At 37.6% G+C, this 16178-nt stretch overlaps 2 protein-coding genes across 2 annotated transcripts; both read left to right on the top strand.

The window, feature by feature from the left end:
* The first annotated feature begins 3803 nt into the window (after positions 1 to 3803).
* Positions 3804 to 9675, top strand: LOC140770700 (NADP-dependent D-sorbitol-6-phosphate dehydrogenase-like). The gene is made up of 6 exons (XM_073111961.1): positions 3804 to 4020; positions 4223 to 4317; positions 4674 to 4791; positions 4873 to 5005; positions 9034 to 9253; positions 9360 to 9675. Exons 1-6 carry the CDS (start codon positions 3882 to 3884, stop codon positions 9588 to 9590), a joined length of 936 nt encoding a protein of 311 aa, XP_072968062.1. The 5' UTR covers positions 3804 to 3881; the 3' UTR covers positions 9591 to 9675.
* Positions 9676 to 9954: 279 nt separating this feature from the next.
* LOC140773396 (pentatricopeptide repeat-containing protein At2g36980, mitochondrial) lies at positions 9955 to 12074 on the top strand. The gene has a single exon (XM_073115929.1). The coding sequence runs from the start codon at positions 10140 to 10142 to the stop codon at positions 12072 to 12074; it is 1935 nt and encodes a 644-aa protein (XP_072972030.1). The 5' UTR covers positions 9955 to 10139.
* The last annotated feature ends 4104 nt before the right edge of the window (positions 12075 to 16178 follow it).

Raw genomic sequence — 16178 nt, forward strand, 5'->3', positions numbered from 1 at the left:
CTATCCGTTATTCGAACTAGAAATATTGATCCAGATATGATTTGAGGACTACCCAGTCCATATTCGATCCATTTTCACCCTTAGATGGGCTACATGCAGCCCAACCATACCCGAAACTCAAGTTGGGCTGCACTTAGCCCAACACAGCCCATAGGCTAGGCCATACCCAGCCTGGCCCAGCCCAACCCATGGGTTGGGTCGAACCTAGCCAACCCGGCAATTAAGCCTTGGGCTAGGCTACACCTAACCTGACCCAAAACTCGGGCTGGGCACAACAGTCTATCTTGAGCAACCCGGTACACGGGCTAGGTCGCACCCAACCTAACCTGGAACTCAGGCTAGCCACAACAGCCTAGCTCGAGCGACCCGGCACACGGGCTAGGTTGCACCCAACCCACCCTAGCAATTGGGCTGGCTGCACCCAGCTTGAGTCTGAGACAACCCCCTTTCTTCCTCACCTTGATTGAGAAGAGGGAGAAAGGAAGGGTGGCTACTAGAGGCCACCATTGCCAGTAGTTGAGGTCAATCACCCAATCGACGCCCCAGTAATAGAGGAAGGCACCCACAATGCCTACCCGACTGATGGGGAAGATGGGGACCACCCACAGATAGACAAAAACCCAATCGATGGGGGGAGGGGGGCAGAGGGAGGGGGAGAGTTGTCGACGAACTCAGCCATTGGCAACCTAACTGACCCCACTGACTCACTCCTCTCGGCAAGCAAAAACTCGCCGGGGGGAAGCATAGCTACCAAAGACGGCGAAGCCACTGGGGACATCCCTACAAAAAGGAGAAGCTCACCTGATCAATGCAGGAAGGCACGAGGCTGCGATTGATTGAATCATGACGAGACTAAGAGAAGAAAATTCAAAGAAAAATCTTAATTAACTAATGAATTGCAAATCAAACTTACTTGGAGGATGAGAGAGCTTCGGGCTTCTATCTAGGGGATTGACGGTTATGGCAGCGCTCTAGCGTGGTAGGAAGAAGATGGGGGGAAAGACTACTAGCGAGGAGAAGAAAGAAGAAAAATAAAGGGAAGAAAAGAATAAAGAAAAGAGAGCAAGGGGAGGAAAGGGCCGCACATAAGCGATTTCTTTTTTTTTGTGGATGTTACGCTCCTCCTCAACATCATGATTAACACTATCAGCATGGACTAAGGAAGAAAAGAAGAGTTAGAATCCATGGCAAATTATTCGCAATATTTACATGAGAGGCTTCCCTAGATAAAGCACTATATCTATTAGCCTTAATAGGACAAACAAATTCAGTATGACCAATATTACTATAATAATAATAAACCATATGAATGCTTTCATTTTTCGATTATCCTTCTCTAACCAGGCATTTGGTTTAAGAGGCAACTTGGTATTAATCTCAATACAAACACAAGCAAAATAATATGGTTATAATCTAAAGTGTATTCGACCTCTCATAACTCCTTAGGTAAATTTGGAAACCTTGTCATATTAGAGTAGTTTCGAAAGCTTCTGATGAGGAACGAAAGCTATCCGTCCACTTGGTCAAGCTAAAGCTTTGTCCATTAGTAGAGTAAAAATCTTCCATTAGAATATAAGAAAAATCCAATTCTAAAGAAAATTGAAAGACATAATACCCATCTTATATATTAGAAATAAGAAATTTTTCTAACACCAACCCAAAGGTAAGAAGATGATATTGCATGGCTTCCACTACTATTATTTTATTATTTAAAAGCTCGAAGGCTAGATATGAGCTGGACAAAGTGTCAACCCTCTCTGAATATAGAAGCACTAAAGCTCCATTAAGTTTTAGTCAATATACTAATGACTTCCACTGTTATTAGCTTACCTAAAAACCAATCTAAGAGAGAGTTTTCACCTATCTCTACATGTAATTAGTACGGATCAAAGACAACAATATCCTTAGTTTGCTTCTTGTTACGAACCAGATTTAGACTGATCCGGACGTAAGAAAATTAGAAAAATTTAGTGGTGGTAACCTAGTGAGTTAGGGTTCTAATGGCTCCAATTTCATCTAAATCAAAGGTCTGGATGAAAAGATATAATTAAAATAGTGGAGCAAGGTCAGAACGGGATAGAATAGTAAATATCCGATGTTGTGGTGGTTGTCGGAGGGTGCGGACAACTAAGGGTAGTGGTGGACAGCCGTAGGGTAGGGTGGCTACTGAAGGAAGATAGTGGGTAGGGTTTGAAAACGTTAGAGGTTCTACGGCAATTATCTACTCTTAGAAAGGTAAATGCGATTTAATAGCTACGATAAAATAGTAAATACGGTAATAGAAAAATAACTAAATTTAATTAATTCTCAATGTTTGGATACTTAGATTTTTGGATGCTTAACAAAGGAGCCCGACCCCTCTATATATAGAAGTTGGTTACAAAGAGTTTCACTAGGACTAGCCTTAAATGCTAACACGACTTAAATTAGGACTTCCTTAAAGGCTTATATGACCTATTTGGATTTGCCTTAAAGGTTTATTTGACTTAACTAGACTTACGTTAAGGACTGTTATGACTTTATGACTTATTTGGATTTGCCTTAATTAGACTTGCCTTAAGGACTGTCATGACTTATTTCAACTTGTCTTAATGGCTCACATGACTAAACTAGACTTACCTAAAAGGCTTACATCATGAAATAATTAAAAGATAAATCGATTTAACTTAACTTAACCCACGTGGTCGGATCGTAACACTTTTCTAAACATTTTATGACATGATCAATTATTATTCCTCAAATAGGTTTCTTATCGAATTTCCCATTAGCAAAATCTCTATTTATTTATCAGGATTCCGATCCAAATCAAAATCTCCCTCTTAAACATGAGATTTAGAAAGCTCGGAAGAAAGAAGCCCCATCGCATAATCTCATTCTCCCCTCCCATTAGGGTAAGAGGAACATCGGCTCTAAACTTCCAAAAAAACAAAAAGAGAGTTATTTTGGTATTTTAATGCTTATATTAACTTTAGCAATTAGAATATATCCTAAGTAGGAAATAATACTTGCAAACCAAGGAATAATACTATTTGCCAAGCAACTTTTTTATAATGATAGAAATACAGCTATATATTTGATGAGGATATATAGCTGAGCCTAAAAGGATTGTATGTGAATAAATGTCATTTATGACTGTTCCACGAATAGTAATTTTTGCTATGGCAATACCATTCAATTTTAAATGTGATAATTTCAAATATTTGAATGACAATCATGTAATATTCCCAAGAATAAAAAAGGAAGAAAAAAAAAGAGTTCTTGACCAAATTTGGCCTCTAAATTTATTACTAAATAGTTCATCACTCAAATTTAATATCAAAATAGATATATTTTATACCCATTTTATTTTTCGGCAAAAAAATATTAAACTTATTAGTATTTTATTTAGGTTATTTTGAGTACTTCATCTTAAACATATCAATAATCTTCCTATTCTTTTTTCCACCTTTTTATACTTGTACATAATTCTCATATAAAATGCTCTGATAAAATTAATACTTTGTATTTAGGATAAAATTCTTTTTGGTCGTTTTATATTTTGTGGAGGTATTTGCACAAAGAGATATTTCAGTTTTTAAAATAGCAAAAATGAGCTTTTTTTGCATCCTTATGCGCACATCTTGTATAAATTGTACTTATTTTATTATAAAAAGGTATGTATTTAATATAAAAAAATAAATATATTTAATTTTAAGAGCTCAATTATTACTGTAATCTAAGATTTCCTTTTTTCGTCAGCAAATTGCTCGGCTGCAGTGACTCGTCTCAAATTAGATTATATATTTAGTAGGGGAAGTATTTTAGGCTATAAATAATCTCCCGATAGGAGTGAGAATTGAGAGCGAAAGAAGTTAGCAAGCAAGAAACCGATCATCGCAGAGATGGCGAGCGCGATCACTCTGAGCAGTGGGTTTGAGATGCCCATCATTGGCCTCGGCGTGTGGCGGATGGAGGGCAAATCCATCCGCGACCTCATCCTCTCCGCCATCAAGATCGGCTACCGTCACTTCGACTGCGCGGGTCTCTCTCTCTTCCTAATTTTCCCTCAATTGCCTCAGATATGGTTTACTGTTAGTGTTTTTGAATCGTAATCGTTTTCATCAATTTTAGCCATGGCCGATTGGTTCTTTGTTTGATGGATACTGTTGTTGAGGAATTTAAGGGGCAGAAGTTGTACAAAAGATCCTCTTTCTTACTACCTAATGATTACAACTACTTGCAGCTGACTACCAGAATGAATCGGAAGTCGGTGAAGCACTTGCGGAGGCATTTCAGACTGGGCTGGTCAAAAGGGAGGATATCTTCATCACCACAAAGGTGAGCATAAATGAATTATGTCATTAGATTATATTGATAAAGAAGACGTGGATAGTGGATGAAGGAGGTGTTATTTGTATGTAAAGCTGATCCTTTTCATTTATCAGTTAGCAGCATTTGATTGGGAGAATAAGATAAGCTAATGTAATGATTGCCTTTGAAAGATTATCGCTTCTCCCAGGGTTTCAAATATGCCGTTAGAAGTAATTGGAAATAAATAATTCATTAGAAAATGATTGATTTGGGCTTGGAGTTATTGCCGTTTCTATAATGGTTATACAGAGATAAAACCTTCATATCAAGAAACCAAATAGGCCCTACATGTTATATTATTCGATATGCCTCATCTTGTGCAGCTCTGGAATTCTGATCATGGCCATGTCTTGGAGGCTTGTAAGGATAGCTTGAAGAAACTGCAGCTAGATTATCTTGATCTCTACCTTGTGCACTTTCCTGTGGCTACCAAACATACTGGTTTGATCATGCTCTTGATTATTTTTTACATAATTGATTATGTGTCTATACATCTTTTACTCTTTCATGTGTATATTTTAGGGGTTGGAACAACTGCCAGTGCTCTTGATGATGAAGGTGTACTTGAGATAGATACAACCATTTCGTTGGAGACTACATGGCATGCTATGGAAGATCTTGTTTCTGTGGGACTGGTTCGCAGCATTGGTATTAGGTAAAATAACCTATGCAATTCACCTTTATTCTCATATTACATGTATTTCCAATTTTCTATGCCTACAAGGATACACATTCACTGTTTTTAGCAACTAACTTGAACTTCCATTAACTAGTTATTCCTCTCTTATTTTGTCGTATCATTCTGCTATATAGAAATTTTTTGAATTGTAGGATTTAATATTACTTTTGCATCATTTTATCCGATAATGCGTACTTGCCTCTGTGATTGGATTTTCTCTTCTTACTGGCGTGATTTGGTGTAGGATAGACAAGTAACCTCAAGATGAGATAGAGCTGTGCCAAACTAGACTATTACTGAAGTTGAACTTTTTTAATTTTAGTTTGATTTTAACTTTTGATGATTTTTGCTTGGAGTTGAATATCTTGTACCATTAGGTTCCCCTTTCTACTTAGTTCTAATTAACTAGAAACTAGAGGGGGCTAAAATCCCTATTTCTTTGGGTAGGTTTGCTTCTGTTAGAGGCTCATTGGCAATGCCATTTTCAGATTAATCTATTGAAAGAAAAGATAATGATCGTCTTTTTCTTCTTTATTGGTCTGAATCCTTTTTGTTCTTTTATGATGAGTCTTTCTTTCTTCTCCTTGTCTTTTTCTTCTTTATTGCTCTGAATCCTTTTTGTTCTTTGATGATGAGTCTTTCTTTCTTCTCCTTGTAATCCTACGGTACTACTAATTTGCCTGCCATTTTTACCTCGGCTAGTTCAATATGTTCATCCACTATTTGATCATAACCTCTAGATCTACAAGATACATTACCTGTTACCTCATTCTCCTAAGTCCTATCTGCTCCTTTTCTACATGTCTACATGATATACTACATATCCTTTTGCTCTTATATAGTAGGCCAAAAGAAACAAGGACTAGGGACATGCCCTCCCTTACATATACGGGTGACCCTTCTTCAACACATGGTTTATCCTGGCCTTTTTCTGTTGTTATTCTCCATAGCAGTTTAAGGTCTTAGAAATCCTCAAAGAGTCAAAGAATCTCATCTTTTTCTTGGCTATGGGTGCAATGAGTCCAAAAATCTTCAAGCTTGAACATGAGAGGAGACCGGATTGCACCAACCACAGAAGTGTGATTTTAAGGTGCCCACTAATTGGACCATGTGTACTAGCATAGCTACACTCATTCACAAATAAGATGATAAGATGCTCGCTGATTGTACAAACTAAAAACTACCACTTCCATAGCAATTTCCATTGTCCAGTTTACTGGCATAAAAATAATAATAAGATATTGCAGCAAGAAGAAGATTTTGTACCCCCCCAAGGGATTGATCTTAGCAAACAATTTTTTTTCCCAAGACCTAATTACTAGAATGTTAGGCATAAGAAAAGGTATCTTACCATGTATGACAAGATATATGGTCCAGTCAGTGGAACTTTGGAATCAGCATGCACTGGCTGAGGTCTAGTTTCATTTCCTTTTTTGCGAAGCTTGGGCTATTCGCTACTCACCGTAGAGTTGATGAGCTCTTGAGGAGTTATAGAACCCCAAACAATAGTTTAGTAGAATAACCCAAGAGAGAGGTGAGAGTTGAGGAGAGAAGAGCCACTATAAATTAACAAAGGGAGAAGGTTACCTCTCTTAGAAATTACCATCGGCGTCCCCCAAATTTAGCTTTTTCTAGGGTTTTTTGAGAGAAATATAGAGAGGAAGAAGGCAATCTAATTAGATCCTCTTCAAATCTCACGATCCACATGAGATCTTCACTTACTCTGAGAACATATATAGAAAGAGGATCCTAACTTATTCTCAAGCAAATTGTGAGAATAGAAGATGATCCAATTAGATTGTCTTCTTTCTCCTATCTTCCTCCCATAAAACCTAAAAAAGCTTGTAGGAGGCAGAGGCAAATGTAGAATTGAAGGTAGAAGCGGTGGTGGGCACAAAATGGAAGGCTACGGAGGTGTGAGAAGATGAGAGACAACGACGGAGGAAGGTAAACATCTCCATTGTTCTTGTGGCATAGAGGATACGTGTTGTCGCTTGTACCATGCTGACGAGTGTTTGACACGACAATCCTTAACTCTTCCTACTATCAAGAAGATACTTTTAACATTATTGACCAGAGCTTGGTTGAGGAGGGATGGAAGGAGAAAGGAAAAAACACTAAAACACATTGAAGGTGTAGTCCCCTCCATTTCACATTTAAAAGTAGAAGGATTTTATTCAGTTTCAAGAATTGTATATCCTGGGTTTATAGGAGCTCCTCACTGAATTAACCTCATTGAATTAAATTTGTTCCTTCTCTCTTATATTTATGGTCTAGCAAAAAACTTATTATTAGGAAGAATATCTTGCCAGAAAAGCAACAGCTAGGTTTGGTTGCACAAGGATAGCTATGATAGTGTGATTTTGGTAAGGTTATATGTCCTTCGAGAAATCCTTTCACTCCAAGTTGGTTGTAATCGGCGGTGGCCATGCCAGTGGCATGTGCCGATCCGCATGCCCCGCTGTGCCAGTGGCACGTATTTATGTATTTTTAATAAACTTTTTAGAATATTTAAAGATGTTTTTGGGTCTTCGATATATCAATCTTTGGTTTTTGGTTTTTGGTTTATGGTTTAAATATATGTATTAAAAGTTTAAAACCTACATTATATGCTTTATCTTTAGATTATTTTTATAAATGACCTATTTTATTAAAGATAAAACAATAGTTAAATATAAATATTATTCAACACATATTATGATTGAAGATATTCACTCTATAATATAATTAAACACGTAATATTAATTGATAATAGTTTAATAATTAAAATTAATATTTTATTTAATGTAAAATAACAAGGAGTATCAAAGACTTTATTTGTCAGCACAAAAATAACATTAGAATGTTGCATTAAATACTGTCGATATTCTTTAAAACTTATTCACTAATAGAGTGATAGCATTTTATTTAACGTAAAATAACAAGGAGAATCAAAGACTTTATTTGTTAGCACAAAAATAACATGAGAATGTTGTATTAAATACTGTCGATATTCTTTAAAACTTATTCACTAATAGAGTGATAGCATTGCTTGTCGCAACATCTCACAGTCTTCTTATAAATATAGAAATTTTATAATTATTTCATGATATGATATGGATATAGGATATGCACGAGAATAAATAGCACTAGTACAGGCACAAACACATTATAAGTATATGTAGATTGTGAATATAGAGTATAATAAGAGTGTTCTGGCTCTGGTAGATATAATTGATATGATAGTAACTATGATGAACTCATATCATCCTATGGGTACACCTCTCTTAGCGTTCTATCACCTATAAACTCAAGTCCTTTGTAAAATAATACTTCTCTGCGAAGGTTGTATAATAAGGACGCATGTCTCATCTCCATCATCACCACCATCAGATTAAGTCTTATTATTATCATCTCTGGTCTTATTATTATCAATTTTATATAAGCCTTCTAAATAATCAATTGATCAGTTGATTTAAAACTGAGTGATGAGAATAGGAAATTTTTTTCAGCCGGTAGATCTCGATCTCAATTATTAGAAATCTTAAATTTAAGAGGTTTCTAATAGTTTAGGGGTCCTTATATACTAAAAACGTTCTGATGATGTATATGAAAATAAGCAATAGTTTAAGTGGTCTAAGTGAAATTATTCATATTATTTATTGTCAAATCTTAACACCTAAAATTTATTTACTTTATTGATCTTTTTTTTGCTGAAGCCTGAATATATCCAATAATTTGCAAAGCTGAAGGATTGCCTAGGAAGTATTTCATATTTTCCCACTCAGCCTTTTCTGAAGATCATACAATCTTTTTATTTTCGTTCGGGAATTAAATTTGTTTCCTTTGTTTGTTGATAATCTTCAGAATGATGACTCTTGGTGTTAATTTATTAAGTCTTTCTATTACTACTGCAATACCCTTGGAATCAAAGAATCAAAACAGTCTCGTCTTTGTCTTATATCCTCGACAAATAGAAGTCTAGTGTACCTTTTCATACTACTGGACTAATTTGATGATTGCAGCAACTATGACATCTTTCTTACGAGAGACTGTCTAGCATACTCCAAAATAAAGCCGGCAGTGAATCAAATTGAGACACATCCCTATTTCCAACGCGATTCACTTGTTAAATTCTGCCAAAAGCATAGCATCTGCGTTACTGCACACACTCCTCTTGGTGGCGCAGCTGCAAATGCCGAATGGTTTGGTACCATCTCATGTCTTGAAGATCCAGTTGTCAAGGTAAAAATATCTTCTTTGTAATTCATTCAGTTTGTTATCAATTTCTATTCCTACTAAGGCTTCATATTATACATAAGATTGACCATTCTTTTCTTTCATGAATCAGAGTTTGGCAGAGAAATACAACAAGACAGTAGCTCAGCTTGTCCTGAGGTGGGGCATCCAGAGAAACACTATTGTTATTCCCAAGAGCTCAAAACTTGACAGGCTCCGTGAAAACTTCCAAGTGTTTGACTTTACAATAACGGAAGAAGACATGGACAAAATCAAAGGTATCGATCGGAAGTATCGGACGAATCTGCCAGCCAAGTTTTGGGGCGTAGATCTTTATGCATAAATTGGATGATTTGGGAGAATCCATTGACTGTAGAAGTTAAATTGTTACTCTGACATTTAATAAATGAATTGCTTCCTTTTCCTTATTATCCTCCGCTTTAAAGTTCGTGCTAGGTTTTTGAGCTGCTCTGGTATGTCAGTCCAAGGGGTCAAAACTGGTCGAAATAAATTCGAATATCTGAATTCGTATCAGTATTATTTAGTTTAAAAATAATAGTATATACCCACATACGGATGTGTGTTGAAAAATGTTATCAGAAATATTATCTATATATTATTTAGTTTAAAATATTACAAAAATAGTGATTTAAAAGGCTTTTTAAAACTTTTATATGAGTTTCTGATTTAATTATATGTTACTGATATCTGAAGTTCTTATAGGTTTAGAAAATGATTATAGATATATTTGATATTCGTTCTGAGTAAAATATTTTTAGCTCAGTAGTAAAGCCGTTCGATATTCAATATTACAACCCCTCACGTAGGGCCGTAGCTCACAACTACTTGGAGAAACAGAGTCTCTTCGTCCCCAAGCAGCCAGCTCCATTTGATGTGCCTAAAGGCACCAATAAAATGCGTCAGGAGTATAGTAAACTTACGGTTTACTCGCCCAGGTATCATATCTGCCACCTCCAGGATCGTCTACCTTGCGCGCTCGGGCCTCCTATCGTCCGCGCGCAAGTTGTTCGATGAAATGCCGGAGCGAGACACGATCGCATGGAACGCGATGCTCACTTCCTATTCCCACTCGGGATATTCCAGAGATGCCCTTTCCCTCTTCTCCCGTATGAGATTTTGCTCTGAGAGACCCGATGCTTTCTCCTTCACAGCGGCTATCGCGGCCTCCGCGAACATCCATGATCTCGGCACTGGGAGGATGCTCCATGCGCTCCTGGTTCATGTCGGCTTCCAAGCCTCATTGCCTGTTGCTAATTCCCTCGTCGACATGTATGCAAAGTGCGAGTGCCCCTCAGATGCTGCATTAGTGTTCGGGGAGATGGAGAAGCGCAACGATCTATCTTGGTGTTCTCTTCTCTATGCATATGTAAATTCTGGTCAGTTTGATAGTGCGCTTAAGCTCTTCGATGAAATGTCTACTAGAAGTACTGTTGCCTGGAATATATTGATCAAGGGCTATGCTCAGATTGGTGATAGTGAATTGTGTTTAGAATTGTTCAAGGAGATGTGGATTTTGGGCTTTGAAGCGGATGATGCAACATATGTAATCATCATGAATGCCTGCTCAGAGCTGCTGGAACCGTACTTTGGCTGTATGATCCATGCAATACTAATTCAAAGAGGGCACAATGCTGTTGTTGAGGTTAATAATGCGTTGCTCAGCTTTTATGCTGAATTTGGCTTCCGGGATGATGCATTGAGGATCTTTGAGTCCATGAAGGCTCGAACTCAAGTCTCATGGAATGCGATGATCAATGCAAACATGAAGTTTGGCAATGTACAAGAAGCTCTTTCGTTGTTGCAAAGGGCACCAGAGACCAACAACATCTCATGGACTTCAATGATTGCCGGGTTTGTGAGAAACGGAAATGGGGAGGAGGCCCTTGCACTCTTCGTCGACATGACAAAGAACTTCATCAGGCCCGATGATTTTACTTTTGGTGCGGTGCTTCATGCTTGTGCTATCACGGCAGCTTTAAGATGTGGAAAGATGGTTCACAACTGTGTCATTCAAAGTGGTTTTTATTCTTATGTCTATGTAGCTAATGGCTTAGTAGACATGTATGCTAAGTGTGGTGACATCCAAAGCTCAAACAAAGTGTTTGACAACATCAGTAGGAAAGATATAGTGTCTTGGAACTCAATGCTATTTGGCTTTGCTCTCCATGGATGGGCAACAAAAGCGTTGGATTTGTTCAAAGACATGTTGTCTCGCAAGGTCGAGCCTGATGAGGTTACCTTCATAGGTCTCTTAACAGCATGCAGTCATTCTGGGCTACTTGATCAGGGTAAGGCCTTGTTTGAGATGATGGAATTAATTCATGGGGTGAAACCAAATGCAGACCATGTGACTTGCATCATCGACATGTTTGCAAGAGCGGGGTGTTTGCGAGATGCGAGCAAGTTGCTCGAGAAATACTCAAAGATGCTTGGCGAAGGAACAAATGATTTATGTGAGTCTTTGCTCAGTGCCTGCTATGTTAATAAGAATGTTAGCATTGGAAGGAAGGTTGGAGAGGAATTGGTTACTGTGGAACCTCAAAATGAGGTTGGTTATGTAATGCTTTCCAACTTGTATTGTGCCAGTGGGCAATGGAAGCAAGCAGAAAGGGTAAGAAGGGTAATGGTGGAGCAAGGAGTGAAGAAATCACCTGGTTGTAGTTGGATAGAAGTGGGAAACATGATTAGGGTGTTTGTATCAGGAAGTCAAAATCTTAATCAGGTAACAGATGTGTATGATATTATAGGGTTGTTAAATTATGAAATGAGAAGTCCTAGTTATATTTGTTTCAGTAATAAATTATGATGCACATTTTTTTAATAGATAGTGTTCTTCTTAAATCCAACTCACAGATGTTTGGTGCTTCAATATTTTAGCAATCTTTACCAGTTCCAATGGGGGATCAAAAAAAAGATCAAGGACATAAATAAAATAGAAACTTATCATGAAATAAAATATGGTGCTATTGCTTTTCTTTTTTGGTATTTCATTGTAAAATGAAGGTTAAGATGTAATTGTTATGTGAATTATTTGGTAGTAATAATTGAGAGAGGATGAGAGAGACTAAGTTGGCCTCTTTACCCTACTTTTAGTTTGACGTATAATAATAGATATATGCATATAAAAAAAGAAAGGTGTAATACATTTTACGTCATGTTCTTATTTTTCAAATTATTTTAACTCTTTATATATCTTTTTTACTAAAACAGTTCTTGTATTTATTAGAATTTTCGACCCTTTTAACAGAGCTCTTCCCAAATTGTACTTGTGCATATCTTTGGGATTATGCCTAAAAATAATCTGACTTAATTCTTCATAATTTACGTATTGATATATATAATTGATAAATAATTCGTATCAAAACATTTTTACTGCGTACATATTATAAACTATTACCAAATACATAATAGTTGTACTGTATTGTAATATTTAATGTAGGTAAACCTCCAAAGAAAGTGGGAAGGATTTGAGAGTTGGCATAGTAGAACTTCCTCGGAGATTTAGATATGACAATCTTTATTCGTCTGACATCACTCCTCTTCCAAGTTGCATCAGTCCAGAAGATAAGATCACTTTCCTCTAGTGAGTCCATACTAGTAGTTTCTTTCTCCCCTGGCAAGCTAGACATATCGTTCTCAGGGTTAACAAGCAGCCTTTTAATCTCATGGATAATCGATTGCGGAGGGATTGCTTCCTTCCTAAACATAATGTTGCTCCTAGCCTTCCATAAGACCCATATGGTTGTGAAAACTTAGCCCATCAACTCCTTAGATAAGTTATCCTTTAGATTTAGTATTAGGTCTCCTAAACTAACATGAGGGTGGGTATCACGTAAACCCAAGCTGCTTGTAAACCAGACTAAACAAGCCAAGTTGCAACGTATTAGGAGGTGTTTAATTGTTTCCTATTCCTCATGGCAAACGGGCACACTTTCTCCACCCTTTGAACTCTCCTCTTAATCATTGCTCCTATCGGGATGGCACTGACAAAGCATCTCGAAATAAAATTCTTGACTTTCGGTATGGCAAAGCTACAAGTCTAGATAGTCTTCCAAAGGGAGGATCTTCTTTGGTCGAATGATGAGTTGTTCCAACTCCCATTTGATAGAACCTTGTAGGCATATTTTGACGAGAAGATCCCATTGGTGGATGGTATCTAAATAAGTTTGTCTAGTTCCTAGCACCCAGGGTGAGCTATATATTCTCTTGATCATGTTCGCCGTTTCATGTCAAAAGATGGAATCAATAAAGGCCTTGTTCCATCCTTGCTCCACTATCAAATGATTCACTTTGCAAATGCCTTGGGGGAGCTCAGTGCCAGCAAGATCCCTAGCGGGTACCCAAGGATCTTGATCAATAGAAATAGCTTTACCATCTCTTACCAGCCATATCAGGTTAGACTTGACCTTATCCCTAACTTGAAGAATGGAAGACCATATCCAAGACTTTCCATCTTTTGACCTAGCCATCCCGAATGAACCATAGGGAAAGTATCTTACCTTTAAAACCATAGCCCAAAGACTCATGGGATCCTTCACTAGCCTCCAAACTAGTTTAGCCACTAAAGCTTTGTTGACCAAAGAGAGTTTTCTGATTCCGAGGCATCCACTTGCCATATCCTTGCAGATCTCGTCCCATCTTCTAAGGTAGAGATGATGACCAGCTTCCTTTGTGTCCCATTAAAAATTTCTTAGTAGAGCATTTAGGTCCTTGATCAAGTTAGCAGGAAAAATATTCGTTAATATGAAAAATATAGGAATCCAGGCACTTGATCAATGTTAGTCCTCCTGCATGGGAAAGAAGCTTCCCTTCTATCCTTCTAACCTTGTTTTGATCATATCAATTACAAACTTGAATGCTTCTCATTTTGTTTTGTGCATAATGAGTGGGTTGCCTAGATAGAGATCTTTGCCATTGAACATTTTTACTCCTAGAATAGCTAGCATCGAGTTGTGATTGAGTTGCAATGTTTTCAAGATAAAGTAGGCTATTGATTTGTCAAAATTGATTTCTTGTCTTGAGAACTTGCTATAAGAATTAATAATTTTCTTGAATCTTCTTGCTTTAGTGACCGAAGCCTTATCGAATAGAAGGTCATCTACGAACATGAGTTGGGAGAGATGAGGAGCTTGTCTAGCAACCCTAATCCCCCTTAATCTATTGATGCTCATCTCATATTTTAATAGAAAATATAGAATTTTTGAGCGCACAATAAATAGATATAGGGAGAGGGGACACTCTTATAGTAATCCTCTCGTCGATGAAAATCTTCTATTCTTATGGTCGTTGATCCTCATTGCTATACTCATAGTAGAAATGCATATATAAATTAGTTGGATGAATTTATAATAAAAACCCATGAGCCTGAGATCATCACAAACTAGGCGCCACTCTATTATGTTAAAGGCTTTGGACACATCCGCCTTGAGTAGGAAGAAGCCCTTGGAGCTCTTTGAGCTTCATCAGAAGCTAACCACCTTTGAAGCAATTATTTGGTTACCAACTATTCCTTTGCCTGGAATGAATGCACTTTACATCCTAGTGATAATTTCATCCAGATAAGGTTTCATCCTATTTGCCAACAGCTTGGTAATGAGCTTGAGAGTGGTATTACAAAGGCTGGTAGGTCTGAAGTTGTTTATACTTGATGCATTTGCATTTTTTGGGATCAAAACAATATTTGTATAGTTAGTAACTCTATCCAGACTGCTATGTCAAAGAACTGAGTGATTATTTTGAGAATGCTTGTTTTGAACTCTAGCTAAATCATTTGAAAATTTTGGCATTAAGCCCATTCGGACTAGGGCACGATCTAGTGCAAAGTCCTTTAGCATTACAGAGATCTCTTCAACCATTGGATAGTCACTAAGCCTGTCCTGATTCTCTGGGAGCAGTGTTGTTTGGTAGGGCTTACTAAACAAATCATGAGTGAAAATTGAAGGAGATTAGTAGTGAAGTATATAGACCTGAAATGAGTTAGGAACACTTCTTTGATCTCCTTCATGTCATATGTTCTTTTACTATTGATCAGCAACGAGTTAATTGAGTTTCTCCTCTTTCTAGCAATTGCCGAGGCATGGAAGAAGTCGTTGTTCTAATGGCTACTAGCTCTTGCTCGCTGGTGCCATTAGATCTCTTACTTGAGCAAAAGATCATGTTGTGCTCGGAGAATTTGTTCATACTACCAATCCTCCTCACAGTATCCAATCGACTAGATCTTGAGAATCTATTATTCAATAGCTTTCAACTTTCTAGGAATATTGTCAGCATTTGTTGAGGCCCATTGATGCAGCTTCTTTGTAGGAGTTGTAAGTTCTTAGCGAAGCTTACTTCTAAGTCCAGAGTAGTACAAAATACCTTGCAAGCCGGAGGAAGAAGGCCACCTTTGTCCACCAGTTTTCAAACTTAAATCTCCCGGAGAATTATCCACCCACTAGGCTAGTTTTAAGCATGAGCGAGTTGTGGCTGTTAGCAATGGCCGAAAGGTGGAGTACCTTTGCTATCGGGAACCTATTGCACCAGTCAGCACCTGCCAACAATCTGTCTAGGTATTGTCTGATTCTACTAGAGAAGGGGTGCCTGTTTGTCTAAGTGTATGTTGGCTAAGCATACCCAAGATTTAGGAGACTAGCTCTATAAATATAGTGGGTGAAATCTATAATTCTTCTCTAGTTGGAGGGGAGGCTGCACTACTACTTTGTCGAGCTTGCTATGTTGTTAAAATCGCCTATGTAGTAGAGTGGAGCATTGTAGTTGCTAGCACAGTGGCCAATCTTGTTCCAAATAGCTTCGTCGCCTGTGTGGTATGCATTGCCACAAATTCGGCCAAAGAGCTACCTAGCTTCATGGTTAGATCCTCCTATATAGTTAGGATTAGCTACAAAGACTTCCCACCTCCGAATTTTCCCTC

This window comes from Typha angustifolia, chromosome 2 (genome assembly GCF_048772165.1).
Source record: "Typha angustifolia cultivar Huaian chromosome 2, ASM4877216v1, whole genome shotgun sequence".
Taxonomy (NCBI): domain Eukaryota; kingdom Viridiplantae; phylum Streptophyta; class Magnoliopsida; order Poales; family Typhaceae; genus Typha; species Typha angustifolia.